The 18,977-nt window shown below is 40.3% G+C and overlaps 1 protein-coding gene across 1 annotated transcript; it reads right to left on the reverse strand.

The window, feature by feature from the left end:
* Positions 1-3,144: 3,144 nt before the first annotated feature.
* Positions 3,145-18,296, reverse strand: cxcl14 (chemokine (C-X-C motif) ligand 14). The gene is made up of 4 exons (XM_050042646.1): positions 17,962-18,296; positions 15,947-16,052; positions 8,993-9,106; positions 3,145-6,293 (listed from the first exon to the last, which is right to left on the reverse strand). The coding sequence occupies exons 1-4, from the start codon at positions 18,023-18,025 to the stop codon at positions 6,278-6,280; spliced, it is 300 nt and encodes a 99-aa protein (XP_049898603.1). The 5' UTR covers positions 18,026-18,296; the 3' UTR covers positions 3,145-6,277.
* Positions 18,297-18,977: the final 681 nt, after the last annotated feature.

Consider the following 18,977-nt stretch of genomic DNA (forward strand, 5'->3'; position numbering starts at 1 on the left):
TTAAGGGTATTGTTTGCAGTGGAAACATGAGGGTCTAGGTACCATGTCCAATTTCAGCGATAGTAACAAGCTAAGATACTGTTAATTAAGAAGTACTCGTTTGAGGACACTGGGACTTGAGACCTGTTTCCACCAAATATTTTCAGTATGGTACCTTTGGAACCAAGAGTAACCCTTCAGACATGGTACCTAGACCCTAGGTCTGCTTATCAGGATAAGTGGTTACAGAAAGAAAGAAAGAATAAATGAATAATATTTATTAGATGCATTTAACTACTTTTCAGATTCAGATTAGTAATACAGAATATAATCAGCACATACATTATGATGTGTTATTATGGATGAAGTGAAAACTTTATTGATTGAAATCCACTTTCTAACTAGTAGTATATATAGTAGAAAAACTAAGCTCCACCTTTATGCACTTTTACCCGCTGCAACATTAATGTGATGTACACACTAATTAACATAACATACATTATTCTGAAATGTACCAGCCTGCATAATGAGTACTTTTACTCTTTGTTCTTCAAGTGTATTATGATGCAAATATTTGTATTGTTCTTTTTATTAAAGGTCCAGTGTGTAGGATTTAGTGCCATCTAGTGGTGAGGGTGCAATACTGAAACTTCTCCTGTGTGCCAAGCATGGAGGAGAACTTCGACGGTCTACGCAAAAACATGAACAGCCCCATCTAGAGTTGGTGTTTGACTTGTCCGTTCTGGGCTACTTCAGAACAATTATTTTTACTTCAGCAAAACATCAGAGTATTTCTTCTACCACTGTTCACAGTAAGTATACGCTCTCACTTTTTGAACCCCTACAATTTTTTTGTTTTTTTAAAAATTTGTTTTAACTGAAGAAATGTAAGACACAAACTGACATTAACAACCTTCTCACATACGTCAGCAGAGTTGACCTGAATTCCCACCAAGTATCATATTCCATACAGCTGAAAGTCTCAGTACATGTTCATGTATGATATTACTGTCAGTGGTGTATGTTACAGTTTGCTCCACTAACCTGCTTTTTTGTAGGAGCTTTCATCTGCGTCTCACTGTCTTCATCAGCAGATAGAGTTTGCTCCTCTGTCACCAAAGAGATAGTTACAGCCTGATGTATCAATAATATCCTAATAGTGTCACTTCTTCACAGTAAATGCTTTTAGATTTGCAGTTCTTTACATTACAGAATCGGGTCGTTTTAGTATATTGTTGCACCTGATGAGATTTGTTAAGTCTGCATGTATGAGAGTAAGTTTCGTTTTAACGTTACAAGGGGAGGGCTCATATGAAATGGGAGGTAATGGGGACCTCTGCAGGGAAATCTTAAATGTCAGACACTTCATTTCCTGCCTCTTGGTGAATTTTCTGCACCATTTGAGGTGGAAATGTCTATAATTTTGTACAAATAAAAGTTCCCTGCTACTTTCTTCCTGTGCACATGTTTGAAAAATTGAGGCTGATGTGTCTATGACTCAAGACTGGATAAATGCAATGTCCTTTAAATAAAGATACTGTTATAAAATGTACAATTATCATCTGTAGGCTTCCTGTTATTGTCAGTTTTAGTGACACTGACTTCACATGGAGCTCCCCAGGAAATTTTAATCCAGATTTTTTGCCTGTCTGAGCTAAAATGTGTGTAAATGAGTGTCTTTGTGTATATGTGAATGTGCACAATAATTTATGAGTCCAATCACTGAATGATTAAGAGTCAAAATATCCCTGTATTGATAACTATAACATTCATTAGATTACTGTTGCCTGCGCTTTGCCTGATAGAACCAGTTGGTATATACCGCCACCTGGTGGACTGCTTGTCTCACAGCACTTTGATTTGAAAGAGCTTCATCTTCCCTCCTCTGTTCACATCTACAACAGTGTTGGCTCAGTTCCTATAGGCCGGGAGCCAGGTTCAGCCCACATGATGTTTTCTGCTACCTTCCTTTCATTATTATTTCCTGTTAGCCTGTATACACCTAAGGCCATCACAAGCTGATAACAAGCACCCCCAACTCGGGGTGGTTCAATCTCAGGGGGCCTAAACCCCCCTTTTTGGGACATATTTCTGGCAAAATGACATAAATGCAAATATCAGGGCACTACCATGGCATAAAGTGGTCAAGTTGTGCTGTAAGATCACTGGTGTTACTTTTAATAACCTACAGGATCTGTATGAAGAGAGGGTCACCTCTAAAGCTCGGTCTGTTGTCTCAGACTCTCAACATCCCCTCCATGTTGAGTTTCAGATGCTTCCTAAATGTAGCACTAAGCATTACAGATCGTCCTTTGTTCCGTCTGCTATCGCTTATCTTAATCATCAGTGACCACTAATTGTCCATGATTTACCCCCGGCAGTGTGTGAGACTGGGTTCTGTGTTATGTATTGTACTGTCTGTTTTTGTTTTACTTTGACTATTGTCTGTATCCCAAATCGTACCTTAAATAGTCAAACAAGTATGAAATTTGGCAAGGAGTATCCTGACACAAAGAGGAAAGTAGCCAAATAAGATTGTGGGGCTTGCTGCCATTTTATTTCAAAATATTACACACAACATCCCCCCAAAAAAATGACTGTCTGTTTGACAAATTCTCATAAAAAATTACTACTTTTATCACTTTGCGTTAAACAAATTTAGGCCAAAGCAAGTGTAATTTTCAAGATAGAAAGGTCAACCTGGGCTCAAATTGAAGCTTATCAACTTGGGTACAAGTGAAGCAGTGATATTAAACACAAAGATATGAAAAGTAATCTTTTTTTTTGAGAATTTGTCAAACGGACAGTCATTTCTTGTTTTTGTTTTTTGGAGGATGTTGTGTGTGATATTTTGAAATTAAATGGCAGCAACCCCCAGATGCTTATTTGGCTACTTTCCCCTTTGTGCCAGGATACTCCCTGCCAAATTCCATACTTATCATATGCCCTAATATTTGCTTTTACATCATTTTGCCAGAGATATGGGCCCCCTGAGACCAAACCTCCCTGAGTTGAGGGTGCTTGTTATCAACTTGTGGCCCATGATTTAGGCTAACAGGAAATGATAATGAAAAAAAGGTAGCAGAAAACATGATGAGGGCTGGACCTGGCTCTCGGCCGATTATTACATGAGTTAATCCAATGAATGAAAGTCAAACATGAGCTGCTCTATAGACACTTTATTGCTGTTTATTGTTTTACACTCAATGGAATGTTTAACTGTGTGTTTGGTGGGCCGGTCCAAACACTCACCCTCCAAAATATCTGTTACCAAACCAAGATTTAAATAGCAAAAACAACTCTAATGCAGTGATACAATATACATGACACTATAAAGTCTTAAGGTGAATTCATCCTCACTAACATATAGGCTATACTGGCTCCATTTACAAAATGCTTCTTTGTATATATTTATATATAAGATATAAAACAAGAGTAATGCACATTCTTCAAAAGGTAAAGAAAATGTGGTGTTTCTGTGTATATTCAGATATAGATCTGTGTGTGATCTGTTTGGTGGCAATAAAACAACACCCAACAGTCATTGTTAGCGAGTGTATCCACAGCATACAGAATAATAATTACACGTTTGACAGCATTGTTCAGGAGATCTACTGGAGGAGAGATACGGTCGTAAGAGAGCAGAGTATCATCACCCACAGAGGAGTGTAGGAGACAGTGAAATGATCATCAGGGGTACAAATGAAATGGCATAAGTATATGCTCTATGAGTGTTGTTTAGTGATTGGACAGTAAGTATGACTCATACAGATTTCCCCCTTTCAATGTTAAAGAGAAGTCGAACATTTTTAAATCTCACGTACTGGTCCAAAGCTCATTTTCATGAATTAATGACACTGTTCACGGCCCGTTTCAAAGGATAAGTTTGATAATAGTCTGTATTTTCCCTGTTGTGATCCCATGAATCGATCCGACGACACATCACGTCATCTATCTTATTCCTCTGTAGTGCTGTAGCCAAAACAACACAATTACAAACATATCAATAAGCCCACTGGGTGCACTGGGTGATATGGTTCTTTCTTACTATAAACATGGTCACTGTAGTTTGTTTAGAGTCAGCGTCTGCTGCCATAAATACTCAATTGACCACCTAATGTGTATTCATCCACAGCTGAAAATAGTCCTGAACAAACATACCATTCACCAGTGTTGTAGAAACTACAATAAAACTGTAGTTTGCCAAACTACTGCCTACTTCACAGTGAATCATAGATAAAATACATCTTAACTACTCTGATTGATGTGTTTGTCAGCTTTTTAGGCTCCAAACGTTGGTGTTTTGTAGTGACCTAGTGCAGTTTTTCCACTGGAGGTAGTGTAACACAAAGCACTTGTTTTTTGACCAAGACATCAGCGAGTTTCCTGCCGGGATAGTGCCCCCAAAACTGTGTATTTTTAGCCAAAATATGTTTTTTTTCCTCACCATAACCAAGCGGTTTTGTGCCCAAACTTAACCACGTTAACTACAGCACTATTGAAATGTAAGTTTTGAACATATCCGCCACATAATAATGCACAAGTGTAACATATTTGTGGTGTGCTGAAACATACAATGCTTACATTTTTCTGGCATTTGGGTTGTCCTTACCTAGGTAACTCAAGGATGTGTCTGGGACAGTTTGGAGACCTGGAAAGGGACGACGATGACGACATGCAGCAGGGGGCAGCAGGCTGGAACTGAAGGACACTGCCTTTGTACGTGGGGCGCCCGCCCTATCTACTGAGCTCCTGGGCCTTAAGGGTGTTTTAATAGGAGGACAGGGAGCAGCTGTCGGACAGCTAAACGTCAAGGGAAACTCATAGTATTCATTTGCAGACGTCTTGGTTACAAACCAGAGGTGATTTTAGTCAAATAGCAGGTGATTTTCATAAAGTGACAACTGTGGCCAATGAGCTGTGGCACTGTGCCGTATTGTACGGCAAAAAAATGTCATGAGAATACCTTGAATGTATAGTTTGTAATTAACGAGTAAAACTGCCACCCAACCACTACAAATTCAAGTTAAACTAGTAACTGAACACGTAGTTAACTACTCCCGAACTCCTGTTTGAGGGAAGTTTATTAAAAAGTTAGAGTCATTTTGCTTTTTTTTTTAAATATATAAATGAAAGGATTTATTCCTGACCTGTTTATAAAAAATGACATCTTCAGTAGGAATGAATGGGCTCAGGGCTCAGTGCCACAGACACTGTAGATTTAGCATATTGTCATGGGATGTTCACATTAACAAAAGAAGACAGAGTATCACCAGCCTTATCCTTTAGGGATGCTATCATACGTGGGTCAATACAGTGGTTATATGTGCAGTTTATATGAGATATTATTGCTTCATTACACATTTATTTCAAGAGGTGGAACTAAAAAAATCTTTAAACCAGCAAAAATATAAAACAGATAGTCCTTTGTTGGTGTAAACTGCAGACAGTCTGGCTTTCATAGTGTGTTTAACAATCAGGAAGTTTAATGAACTCCGATCCGCAGACTGTTCTGTATGTAGCGATGGCACAAATGAACTATTTTATATTCAATATCTATTGTAACTATACCCTGCCGGTTAGTTAGGTCATATTTTACAAAATGGGTGCTGAAGAGTCGTGTGTTTGACACATATGATGAGCGTGGACACGGTAAACACACACACACAGTGGTAGATCTCCTCTATCTGACTGAATAGCGACTTCTGTATTATATGTAACCACACTGACTGCCTCTCCTCTACGAATACAGAGAACCAGGTTCATTCATCGCTACAACCCTTTGAAACATCCAAAATGTTGGCATTGTACGAATGTCCTACCTGTCATAGTGAATACAGAGTGGTGAAAATCTTAACAACTCAAACACCCACACATTATTTATCAAAGGAAGGTTTCTGCCCGTTTCTTCAGAATTACACATTCTTCACTTTGAAAGAAGTCTAAAAGCAAAAGAGAAGTCCCTTTAAGTAACAACTGAACAAACCTACAACTGTTTGAACACAGATGATGGTGTCTCGTCCACTATTTGACGAGCGTTAACTACAGTTGTAAAGACTGGAGTGGTGAGTGACTGTAACTAGAGCGATGGCCGACTAAAAGGAGCCCACCGGCTTCTTATATATACGAACTAAAGATATCTCTTAATGTGCTCGACAGATCTCAGGCAGGAGAGGGAGGAAGTACAGTTTGATTGCAGAATACATCTTGTACTTCAAGAAAAAAAACAGTCCTGGTGGTATTGTCGTCTTTTTTTGTTTTGTTTCACTTGATCCACGTGTGCTGGGCAGCCGAGGTTTTAGGCTTCATACACCCTGAGGAGGAAACAAGAAGAGAGTTAATTTGTCTGTGATTTCAAACACTTGTTTAATTGTCCCTCAAAAGCCTCTTTCACACATAGTTCCTGATAAATTACTGGAGTAACCTTTCAGGCACTGCTGGTGAGGGTGGGTTCTGTGTGGAGTTTGCGTGTTCTCTCCGTGTCAGCATGGGTTGTGCGTGGGAGTGTGAATGGTTATCTGTCTCTATGTGTCAGCCCTGTGATAGTCTGGCGACCTGTCCAGGGTGTACCCTGCCTCTCGCCCAATGTCACCTGGGAGAGGCTCCAGCCCTTCCCAAGAGAAAATGAATGAATGAATGAACACATTCACATTCACGAACGTTCCCATTTTTTTTACACATGCCACAGCAATACCGGAATACTGGACGCAAGGGATAGTCCAGCAGATGGCAATAATGCAACACTTGTGGATGCAAACTGCCATAAAATTCAACAGAAGAGGAAGATGATGGTGCAAGGCCAGATGTACAGGTAGTTGGTGGAAGATCGGTGGAAGATCAGCGGTTCGATCCCCGGCTCCTCCAGTCCACGTGTCAAAGTATCCTTGGGCAAGCTCCTGAACACCAAATTACTCCCGATGGCGATGTGTAAGTGTGTGAAAGCTCCCTTTGCTATGTAGCAGGCGGCACCTTGTACGGTAGCCTTGGACACCTGTGTGTGAATGTGACTCGTAGTGCAAGAAGTGCTTTTAGTGGTTGGAAGACTTTTCTAGTCGACTCAAAGCACTTTTTACACTACAAGTCACATTCACCCATTCACACACACATTCATACACACACATTCATACACTGGTGGCCGAGACTACCATAGCACCTGCTACTCATTTTTTTTTAAGTCATCACAATTTGGGGTTCAGTATCTTGCTCAAGGATGCTTCGGCATGGGGGGGCGCATAGCCAGGGATCGAACCGCTGATCTTCCAATTGGTGGACGACCTGCTCTACCTCTGAGCCACAGCCACCTACGTGTTCCTTCCTGCAATGTTCTGTTTTCACAAAACAGCTGTACCAGCATTTTCCCTGAACAATTAGGAGAGCCGTTTTCTCATATGAGCTCCGGACAATGTCTGGAGAATCAGGTCTGGACATTGTCTGGAGTTTCTCTTTCATACATGGGAGATCGTCGGTGTCAGAAGCGTTCTCACCTACTGGAAATACTCTAATTTGGATTAGGTGAGGGATGGCGCTTGGAAGAGCGTGCAAGAGGCAGGACATGACACGGATTACCCCGCAGTCACACAACCGGTTCGTAATTGCGTCATAAACAACCGAGTCTCTTGCCATTTGTCTGACAATTTTGACTTGCACCCTTACTGAAGAAGTTCCCGTTTTGTAAACAACCCTTTTTCTTCACCCTTGAACGTTTGTTCTCTTCTGGTTTTGCGCAAGCCTCATAATAACATCATCAACACATCTATTCACTCGCTGTCAATTCTCCGGACAATGACCTCCTCTATTCACACATGGGCTCAATCAGACACTTGAAAGATTTTGTACAAAGTGTGTTTAGTGTCTGATCGAACTGATTTGGACATTTGCATTTGGGCTGAGCTCTTGAGGAGGAAAACTGGCGGCGCATATTTCCCTGGATATCGATCCCTGCTCCTGTTCACACATGACCCCATTTTCATGAAATGTTCCTGCACATCTCAGGGATAGACTGCATGTGTGAAAGGGGCTAAAGATTCTCTCTTTTTACGAGCTAGATTTTTCTGTCAGCATCATACGCCTCCTCCACCAGGTGTTTTCCTTTGGTCTCAGTTTCTTGTATTTAATTTATTGGCCTTGTGGGTTACAGATCTAATCACCCCGTAGCCCACAGAGTCTCGGTGCAAATGTTCTTTTGTGCTCAGCAAAATACTGAATCTCTGCCTCCTCCACGGGGCTTTCAGTGTGTGGCTGACCCTGACCTCTGATCTCCCCGTGGTGGAGGGAGGGTGAGAGGAGAAAATTTAACAAAACAGATCAATGAAGCTTCACAAAGACGCCACTGGACATGGTTGACAACTCTGAGTCAGTGACAGCAGACGCAGGGTGTGTGGTTGGCAAAGCAGTAAAAGCTACAGAAATCTAACATCAGTTATGAGTCTTATAGTGTTGTGTCTTACTAACTGTGTCTTACGATAAAAGAGTCATCATTTTGGCTGTATGAGGGCGGCAGAATCAAACTGTGAACACAACATTGGTTTAAGTTGGTTTGGTGAACATGTTAGTGATCCAGTTAGGGATCCAGTCTTTGCCCTGAGAGAAATATTTGACGATCAGCTGCTAAATGCTCCACTACAGTATATTCATCAGCTGTGTGAAAAACACACTGTAAAGCTCTGTAGAGCAGAGGGGAACTGCACAATCTGTGATTACTGATTTAGCTGCTTTGAATAATAATGACCGTTACCATCTGCAGCCCGATTAGGTTATGTTGCAAACTGCATACTGACTGGAGCTAATTAAAACAGCAATAACAATATTTATGAGAATATTTGTACAACAATGCCCCTCATTCACTCTTTTGTTGTGAGCTTAGGACAAAATGTTCAATATTGTCTTTTAGTATCTTGGACATATCCTTGGAAACAATGCATCTTAACCCCTCGGCCACAAAGACAATCAACCTCCAAAAATTATAGGATGTATGATTAAGTCAGATTTTGGCAGTGAGTTTTAGGATGATCACCTGTGCTTGTCCTTCCAGATGCGGAACCATTTGACCAGATTCTTGGTGCTCTGAAGTTTGGGATGAAGACAATACTCCTGCCCTTTGAACCGAGCCACGTTCTCCATCGTCACACTGAGAGACAGAAGACAAGCAAACAAACAGCAAATGTTAGAAAGTAAAAGAATTTAATGTTATTCACAAAGCATATGAATAATAATTCATTGATAATCTTGTGCAATCCCATGATAGTTAACAAGACAGTTCCTGTTGCTTAAAGTCAGCCGTCTTCTTAACAAGTTTTACAGCTCCAAAAGTGACGTGACTATAACACTTATGTTCTGTCACATGTCAAATATTAACTCATAATACCTTGGGACCCCAACCTGCTTGCTGTTGTAGCATAGGGACATGTATTTTTCCAAAAATATGACAAATTTTGAATGTTCTTGGGTTCAAGGTAAAACTTCAGCCACAGTTAAAACACATTGGTCATAGCTGAAGTAATACTGAACACATCAAGGAGAAATATGCATTAACCAACCTGACAGCTTCAATGTATTATGTGGTGGTCTTACAGCTCAGGTAGGCAGTTTAATTTTGGCGTCATTGGGCAAAAATCCCATAATAACCTTGGAGACATCGTGTTGTGTTGGCCTAATTTAGATGGTAGAGCCTACAGTAAGTGAACATGGTGAGTGAGGAAGTTATTGTTGAGCTGCTGACTTTCGGACTCCAGGAATCGCATCCAAACACAAACTGTTCATAATAAATATTCTTTATATTTATAATAAATACACCACAATAATAATAATTTTTAAAAAACAGCGCCAATTAATCAGTCAGTGAGAATGTGTGTGTGTTGGGAGGCATAAGCACATACAACGAGGAGCAGCAGCAACTCACTGACCGACACCAGCACACCGTGAGGATGGAAAAAGGGGGCTTGTTGGGGACGGAGCACCTGCTGCAGCGAGTGAACACGCTGTCTATGGTCATTTTGACTTGACCAGTGGACTTCAATACAAGCTGCTTGGCTGACATGCTTTACTTTTGAAACCAGCCATCGGCGATTTGACCAGCTGAGTTGCAGCCGGCTTAAGTTGAGTTCACACCGCTGCATCTTTTGTCCGCAACGTTCTAAGACAGTTTTGTCTTGTCATGAATCTTTGGTCTGAACTGGGCTTTAAAGACACATATATCCAGATTTAATTTGAAGGAGCACATTGATTGTAAGGAACAAAGCATATACTGGGAACAAGCCTTTTCAAATTTACGTGAGACTTGTTGGTCCCAATAGTACCCATTTTCATTCAGATATCTTGAGGTGAGAGTTCAAGGGACTCCTTTTAATTGGCCATGCCAGCTGTTCCGTTACCAAAGCTTAGTGTAAATGTGGGGCTTTATTTAGCCTCCCTGGCAACAAGTTATGGCAACATAGTTGGTACCAATGGATGCCTTACATTGTCTAGTTTTACAAGAAACTCGCTCAAAAAATGAGCGTGCCACGGCCTCTTAAAGACAGTAATGTCGGTCCATTGGGGTGGGGCGTGGTGGGGCAGTCATTGTATCAGGGTGGCCATGCCCATTGTTATATTTCTCAGGAAACATGAAATAGTTTGAATGTCTCTTCCTGTGAATCCTGTTTCCAGGGATAAAACCCTATTATAGAGAGACTTAGAGAAGAAAATAGAGACAAATATTTGACATTTAGACCCCAGTGCAATTATTTGGCTACAAAATAGTTTAATCGGGCTGCACAATATATTCAGAGACACAGACAACCCTGTTATCCTCACCAGTTTGAGAGGAGGTTGAGATCAACTACAGGAGCCAACTTGAAGAAAAAGCTTTTTGTATGAATTTCCAAAGAACTGATTTAAGGATATTCACAACCACCTGGGAGCCAGTCTGAGTCATCTGAATGGAGACGATCAAGTTGTAGCACATTTGACATGTTTTTGCCCCAAATTTAAGCTGCTATTCTAAACCACCCTAAATAACATTTCCGCAGTTAAATGCCCTCATAATTGAAAAGAGCAGCTTGCACAGGGCGGCCAGTTTCTTGGCAATGGACTAATATTATGGAGCTGCCACTGAAAAATGTGACATGTAAGCTCATTGAATCAATTGGTCTGTCTGTAACCCTCTGCTTAAGGCAACGGTAGAGACAGTCTGCCTGCATGTGGCATATTCAGGCCAAAACAAGGGAAATGTGGGAAAAACACCCAGCATGCCATGGGGCCTCTCCATCCAGTGACACACTCAAAGGCTCGCCAGCCCATGAATGCTAAACAAGTTGACTGGGAGAGAAAAGACTTGACTCTCAATAAAGACGCTGCATTCAGGAGTTATAAGGATTTAGGTTAAAGAGTTTTGCATCTGTTTTCCTGCTCATTCAGTTGTCACTTTGTTTGGCTGCTCAGAGGCAGCTGTACATGCTTTGTTATGGAAGAACTGGGCTTTGAGAGTGTGTGTTTGTGTTTGATAGAGACGACATGAGAGTGCTTTTGTATGCGTGCATGCCAATGGACTCGTATCTGCAAGGCTGTGATAATAAACACACCCTGAATGTTCATCCGTGGCTGCTCAGTAGAGGTGAAATTTAACCTAATTACTGTGTTAATTTGAGCTTTAGTTCCTCCTCATTATCATTCACCTGGGCGGCTGGAGCGCAGCCACTGGCTCTAATATGGTTAACAAAATGTTTCAGAAGCACAGGGGGAGAAAAGAAAGGCTGCGAGAAGAAGACTGTAAGAGCATGAGGGTAAAGGAGAAAAGAAAGAAAGAGATTGTGGTGTTCCTTATTTAAATTTTCTACATTTAAAGGGGAAATTTTGTACTTTTAAATGTATTACATTCATTTCACACCAAAGAGTTACTGTGCTGCCATAAAGTGCACAACATAGCTAAAAAGAGCTTTACCTTCACCAGAGACAACAACATGCAGCCTCTACTTGTTAAAGGTCCAGTGTGAAGGATTTAGGGGGATTTATTGGCAGAAATTGAATCCAATATAGTCAGTACCCCTGGTCTGTTTGAGAGGAAAAGATCACGAACACTGAAGGATCCTAACCATAGGCTGTGTGAATAAAGGACGTAGCTACCAAGACGGTTTGTGGACTGCCGTTTTGAAGCCTGAAGTTTGGCATTTCAGCTGTTGCCATCTTGGTTCGTTGGAGCCAGAACTGACCATATCTGGATGAGAGGTTGGAGCTGTGGAGAAGCGAGGGGTGGATCTGATTCATAGACTGTGTCACCCAAGGCAGCCCGCCCCTTAAATAGGCATAACTTTGGGCCTTAATAAAACGTAAACACTTGAGTTATATAAATAATTACCCCTGTGCAGTTGTCATGAATGGGGACATTAGCTATAAAGACTAAAACTGTTTCTGTACCAGGCTGTAAACTTGTTTATTTCTGCTGTAAAGTTGGGCATTTTAACATGGTGGTCCATGGGGACTGACTCTGTTTTAGAGCCTCAAGTGGCCATTCAAGGAACTGCAGTTTTTGGCTGCATTTTCCTGCCTCAGAGGTTGCCACTTGATCTTAACCGAGAGTTCACACTTGGTACATGGGAGAAGTTTCAACTGGTTACAATCTTCAACCCTCACCGCTGTTACATTCATTTGACAGCTACGACTTTGCAGATTAGGATGTAACATACACGTGCCAAAAATTATACAGAAGTAGCTCAAATGAGCTCCACCTCCAAAAGCAACGATAACATGCTTATTACATGTAAATTAATCAGTATTACTACTCTAATAATATAATATGACACTGAGTTATTCTGCATAACTTTAATTTGAGTACATTTACTGATAATACTGGTGTACTTTACAGAGTGGTATGACCACTTCTGCTTCAGTAAAGGATCTGAATACAACTGCCAGAGGCTTAACACGGGGCAGAAGAAGAGACGCAGCAAGAAAAACAAACAAACAAAAAAATACTGAGTGATAGGAATAAAAAGACGGGAGAAAAGAAGATCAAGTAGAAAAAAGGACTAAATCGAAAAGAGAAAGAGAAAGAAAATGGAGTGAAAGAAAAGGAATCAGGGGAAAACAGGGACATTTTGTGGGAGCTTGTCTGTGTGGTTTAGGAGTGGTCGCTCAGAATGCCAAACTGAGCGCCGTAAGCCAGACGGCCACAACAAAGGCCAGAGGGGGTACTCTCTCCCTCATTTCTCTCCTGCTCTCTTTCTTTCTGTGGCTTTCCGGAGCCCGCTGAGGCTCATTTTTCACTGGGCACCAGCGGCTGGTGGCCCCCATCTCATGCTAATAGAGCAGCCTTAAATAACGGCTGTGAGGCGGGTAACACCCACTCACACAGAAACAGACCTGGGAGCTGAAGCAGCTCTAACACATGTCAGTGTCTGAAAACACTGCATATCTATTGTCCTTAAGAACGTCATATTATTTTAGACACACACTGTAGACACATAAACATGAATCGTCAATATTTGTTGATATATTTTAATTCTTTTATTAGTGTTTTTTGTGACAAGATTCAACCACTATCAGTCACTTTAAGAGTTGGGTAGTAATGGACTACATGTGATCGTGATTACATGATCAGACGACAAAATAGCCCAGATTACATTTAATAAAACATGTAATTAGATTACAGTTAATTTGTCAATGGTTACTTGATTACATTTTTTTTATAACGCCTTTTATATTTGGCTATTTGAAAATTACAAAAAAACAATGTTCTGTGCAAAAGCCATTCATTTGCATTAAAAATGTTTTGAGGAGCATTTGTGGAGCACAATTTTTGTGACTGCGTCAACTTTTTTAGTGCAAGGTGCAATAGTTTTGAGATTTTGCCGAAATTCACAAGTATGCAGATTAGATACCTTTTTTTTTGTAATCCAATAGATTATGGTACTAATTACAAAAATTGCAGTGTAATTTGTTTTCAATAACTGACCACATTTCGAAGTATTTTGAACGAACCCTTGAAAAGTTGGTTATTTTTGTTACTGATTATAGAGTATCAACTTAAAAACAATACTTCAGCTCCAACTAATGATTTGTTTTCTATTTCGATTGATTTACCTTTAGTTTTTGGTTAATTAATTAATAATAAAATGTCCAAAAATTCTGAAAAATGCACATTACAAGTTCCCAGAGCAGATATCTTCAAATTGCCTATTGTATATGGCCTAAAAAAATCCAAAAATATTTATTTAAAATGCTATAAAACTGAGAAAAGTAGAGCAGTTCAAACAAACAAAGTGTAAAGCTTTTTCGCTTGATATCCAACTTTTCATAAATTATAAATCCATGAATAAATTTGTTTCAGAAACATTTTCTATCCATTAACTAACTGAATTATAGATTAATCATTTCAGCACTGACAATACTGAAATGTATGGGATCCATATGATCCTTATGTACACACTCTTACATACTGGTAAAGGAAATTATTTTCATGTTTAATTTGAGTAAAAACACAGGTGTTTTGTTAATTGTAGAAAAAATACTACTTCAATTTAATTACATTTCACCAGTGTTCAGTCAAAACATCTCATTGCCAGTTTTAAAGATCATTCATATTTCTATCTCTTAGGAAGACACTGAATTGATTTACATTTATTTGATCTAAACCCTATAATCCACTATCTGCCTAACTCTAATGTTGAGCTTGAAATGAGTCTAAATACTAAAATCTAATTGTGCAGATTTGGATGTTTGTACCTAAAAGACACAGGTTGATGCCAGATTTCACATCCACATCATCTGTCTTTCTCACTGTTACCCACACTAGACTCTCTGTGTGATATTGTAATATTCCAGCAGGTGGCAGCAGAGTTTGTGCCTGGAACACATAACAGACTCCAGGGAGGCTGACATAACATCCCCATCTGTTGTCTCCTCATGTAGCTTTGACATGAAACTTCAAATGAATTCCACACAGAAATCACGGCTCACATTTCCAGCTACATATGAGACTCCATCCCCAGGAGTTGACCCGAGATCAGTCAAAAAAAATATACGACATACATAATGTATGTTAAAGTTTATTTATTTAAAGTGGTCTTTTTATCCGAGCACGGCGGGATACTGTGAGTGTGTTTGGATCCTCTCTCGAGGAGGAAGAGGAGGCCTCGTTATCATGCTGCCTTCCATGATGGCTCAAATTGAACATAATGTCTGTCTGTCTCCTGGAGTTGTGACTTTATGGGTCAAAGGTCAGACAGCAGAAAGGGAAGAGGTGGATGGATCATACAGACAGTCTGTATTTAAAAAAGCGAGACAAAACTGTAAGTGACACTGCAGTTTGGGATGCAAAAATCCAGCAGAAAAATACAGGGGATGATATTTTTGTCTTTTTTATTTTTAGATAACGTAATGATGCATGTGCACAGGGTGCACACTTGGCACACAGCCTACGATACTTTAAATATGAATAGAATAATCTTAACTGTACCATACTTTACCATTAAATGTCTGGACATTAAGATGAACCCTTGATTGTCATGAACAAAGTGCTTGAAAGTTCTGGAAAGTGATGTCTCTTTATCTTTCCCCACCTTTCCAAAGAATAAATCATTTCACGCTCCTGACCGCGGGGTGCCATTAAATCATCAGTTAATCATCACACACTGTAAATCAGCCAAAGTGCTTTAAGCACCGAACGAGTTGACGGGATGTTTTGATAACGCCTGTACGGCTGCCAAATATTTTTATGGTCAGGGCACAGTCACAGTTGTATAATCTGTGTGTCAGGCAGGTACAAACACTGTGAATATTATGATGTGTAGTGCATGCCAGCTCAGAGAGGAAGAAGGGACGAAGAGGTGGAGGAGAAAAAGCAAGAGGAGAGGCAGAGATGAGTAGGAGAAGGTCAAGGGATCAAGGAAATGAAGCATACAAAGGTTAAAAAAGGATAAAGAGGTAGGAGACAGAAAAAGTGGAAAGAAATAAGTAAAACAAACAGAGACGGAGAAATCAAAGTCTCACTCACAATATCATCTTCTCTTGGCAGAACGGGTGTTTGGGTTTGATCTCCAGCTTCTGTACATCCTTGTATCTGATCTTTGGTCCTTTTCTGGTGCACCTGCACTTGTAGGCTGTCGAGAAACAAACACACACATATCATAAGGCTCACTTTCATCATCGACAGTAAAATAATGAACTTGTAATGCTGGGGATAAAAAAAATAATGGAAACTGATGATGTTGTGCGACAGATTATTACAGTTTGTCTCAGTCAAACGTCTGCAGATGCTGAAGTGATAGAGAAGTTAATTCTTTGTGATGTGACAGCAAATTGGCTCTCCATCATTCAGCTAATCTTTAAACCACACAGTGACACGGGGGGATTACAGGAGGTCATACTCAAGTCGGGCTGAAACATCACATGCTGCACAAACACTGCTTCTATCAGACTCCTGAATTCATGTACTTATACAGCACAGTGCATGTAAATGTTTTAAACAAAGATTAAGTCACATATAATCATCTTCAATATATAAATTAATGAATTATAATTTCAGGATAAACAATTTCCTCCTAGTTGCGTGCTATTAACCTGCAGAAATAAACTTTTGGGTTAGGAAAAAATGGCTCAGATGATTCATGAATCCACACTGACTGTGAGGCAACATGTGGCTTCAACATAAAACCTACTTTTCATGCTGCTTTTCTATCAAACTAACGCATGCAGCCACACTTCTTGATCATCTTTACATTTATCTAATTTCAGTCCAATATCTACATGAGGTCCATCTCTCTACTTGCTGTGACTTTACGCTGCAGGATAAAGGCAGAGGAAATGAGTTTTGCTGGGTTGTAATATTTGTGATGGGAGGTGATGACCTGGATAGTCCAAGGTTTCTTTCATCCATCACCTGCTCTCTGTCCTCACCGCCGGCCACTAAATCTGTCACGAGGCGCACAGAGGAGCCAGCACTCGGCAGAGACACACAGGAGAACACTGACATTAATTGTAGCAGTGTATACTGTGTAATGGGGGTTTGGATGGAGGTAAATGGCTTCAGGGATATCCTGTCCTTCTTAAAGACATGGATCTGTTTACTCGTGTGTAACCTGCAATCTAGGTGATGACAAATAAAACATTTTATCTAAGAATTTAAGAAATTTAAATGATTTTAAAAATTTAATAGAAGTTAATGGTTTGAAAGTTATTGATTTTTGGCCCAGACTATGATGCTATGTGAGTATATTTACATAATACGTGCTTTACAAAGAGCTGACAAAGACTAATAAAATCACTGGCAAATACACATATGTATAGTTTTTATCCAAAAAGTTGTAATTTGCAGATACAAGTCTAACCATTTAAACTACATCTAAGATTTTATTTTTGCTCTGTTTTCCACATTAAATCTCTTATTTACAAAAAAACCAATTGCATTTCCGTCCATCAACCCCAGATTCCTCCTTCCAAGCTGCACCATGGAAATTGGCTTTGAATTATTTTGTTACATATGGTGAGCCTTACTTGCCCTGCCAAACAGAGAGAGTCCCAGAGTGGTGGTCAGGGTGGTAAAATGCCTGTGAATGCCAATTTAAGGTTCATTGCAGATTGATAGTTATATTCATCCTCCAGCTCTAGTTTATATACGTTTTCACGTTGTAATGCATGCTCAGATGTGATCTAACTATAGAGAGAAAGAATTAAATGCATGCAGCAGGTGGCATATTGGTCAACATAAAGTTATTTGTGAGCATGCAAACACACCACTTTCCCTAAGCTGCTGTTTTCACAACCTGTGCAGGAGATGTGGGGACATTTGCAATCAACTTCACTCATGTTTCAAACAAACTTTGTATGGGGAGGACTGATTTTGCACTTGATTCCCTTCATGCAAACATAACTGAGCAAATGAGGCGTCAAAAATCATACGTCCCCACCTATAAGTCACTAACATCACCACAGGTTCAATGCAAAACACTACACTTTCATAGATTACAAACTGAAACTAAAAACGAACAAATAAAAAGCTTTAAAGTTTACCTTCTGCGCTCAGGACGTATAAGCCCACCACTAACAAAAGTAGCACCGCTGTGCACCGATGCATGTCTTCACAAGTTTAAAAAATGTCCCAAAAATCCGAGTCTTCGAAAACACACGCAAAAAAAAATCAACAACAGTCTTCGTGGTGTGAATAAAATCCACTTGCAGTGCCTGTTTGAATCGCAGAGCTGAGGGAGCTGCTGAGTCCCAGCGGAGCGCTGATTGTGCAACTCCGTGTGTGCGTCCTGAGCTTGGATGAACCTCCAGCCACTCGTTTAGGTCTCTCTCTTTCTCTCCTGCTGGCTGTGTGGAGGCAGGCAGCAGCTCGTTTTAAAAGCAGCCCGCTGTGCCCCTCTCATTAATATGCACGGCCAGACAGCGAATCAAACACTTGTGGCCTGCGAGGGAGAAGTGCAGAACATGGAAAGGGAGGGAGGAGAGGAAAAATAAATACACGGTTTGTCCACTAAAGCGAGGGTGAAGTGACGACTGATGTTGGACGGTTTATGTCACATTCCCACTGTAACCGCTCAGCTTTTGTCCGCATTATACAGGGCCTATCTGAAAGAAAATGTTAAAGTAGACTTACGTCACAATGAAAAGATTGGCACCAGCTGCGCAGCTCAGTGAAAAGCGTTTCAACCTTACATCGTAATTTAACGAATATTTCCATGAGATTCAGACACTTAACTTGTACAGTTCATGTGTCAGTTTCATGGCAGTGACTGAAGGAGGTCTTCAAATATGTCTTCAATAGTCATGGTTTCTGCTCATCAGCAATTGCAGTTGCCATGACCACAGAAGAGCTTCTGATTGGCTCATCATCAAGGTTCAGCTCCACTGGGTTCCAGAGAGTTGTGAAATGTATCTGACCTTTTAGCCCCATTTCCACCAAGCAGTGGTTCAGTTCAGTTCGCTGTGAAGAGTTGTGGATGGTGCCAATGGAGCCGTTCTGTACCGTCCCCATTTTTGGTCCCCCCTCTGTTGGGGTACCTAGCACACAGATCTGGTACTAA

Source organism: Epinephelus moara, chromosome 4, assembly GCF_006386435.1.
Source record: "Epinephelus moara isolate mb chromosome 4, YSFRI_EMoa_1.0, whole genome shotgun sequence".
Taxonomy (NCBI): domain Eukaryota; kingdom Metazoa; phylum Chordata; class Actinopteri; order Perciformes; family Serranidae; genus Epinephelus; species Epinephelus moara.

What these genes read in the sequence shown, in the direction of transcription:
- cxcl14 (XM_050042646.1), bottom strand. Translation starts at nt 18,025, where the DNA reads ATGCATCGGTGCACAGCGGTGCTACTTTTGTTAGTGGTGGGCTTATAC. An exon ending in ATACGTCCTGAGCGCAGAAG is followed by an intron (nt 16,053 to 17,961) that starts GTAAACTTTAAA and finishes GTTTCTCGACAG; the next exon opens with CCTACAAGTGCAGGTGCACC. An exon ending in TGCCAAGAGAAGATGATATT is followed by an intron (nt 9,107 to 15,946) that starts GTGAGTGAGACT and finishes TCTGTCTCTCAG; the next exon opens with TGTGACGATGGAGAACGTGG.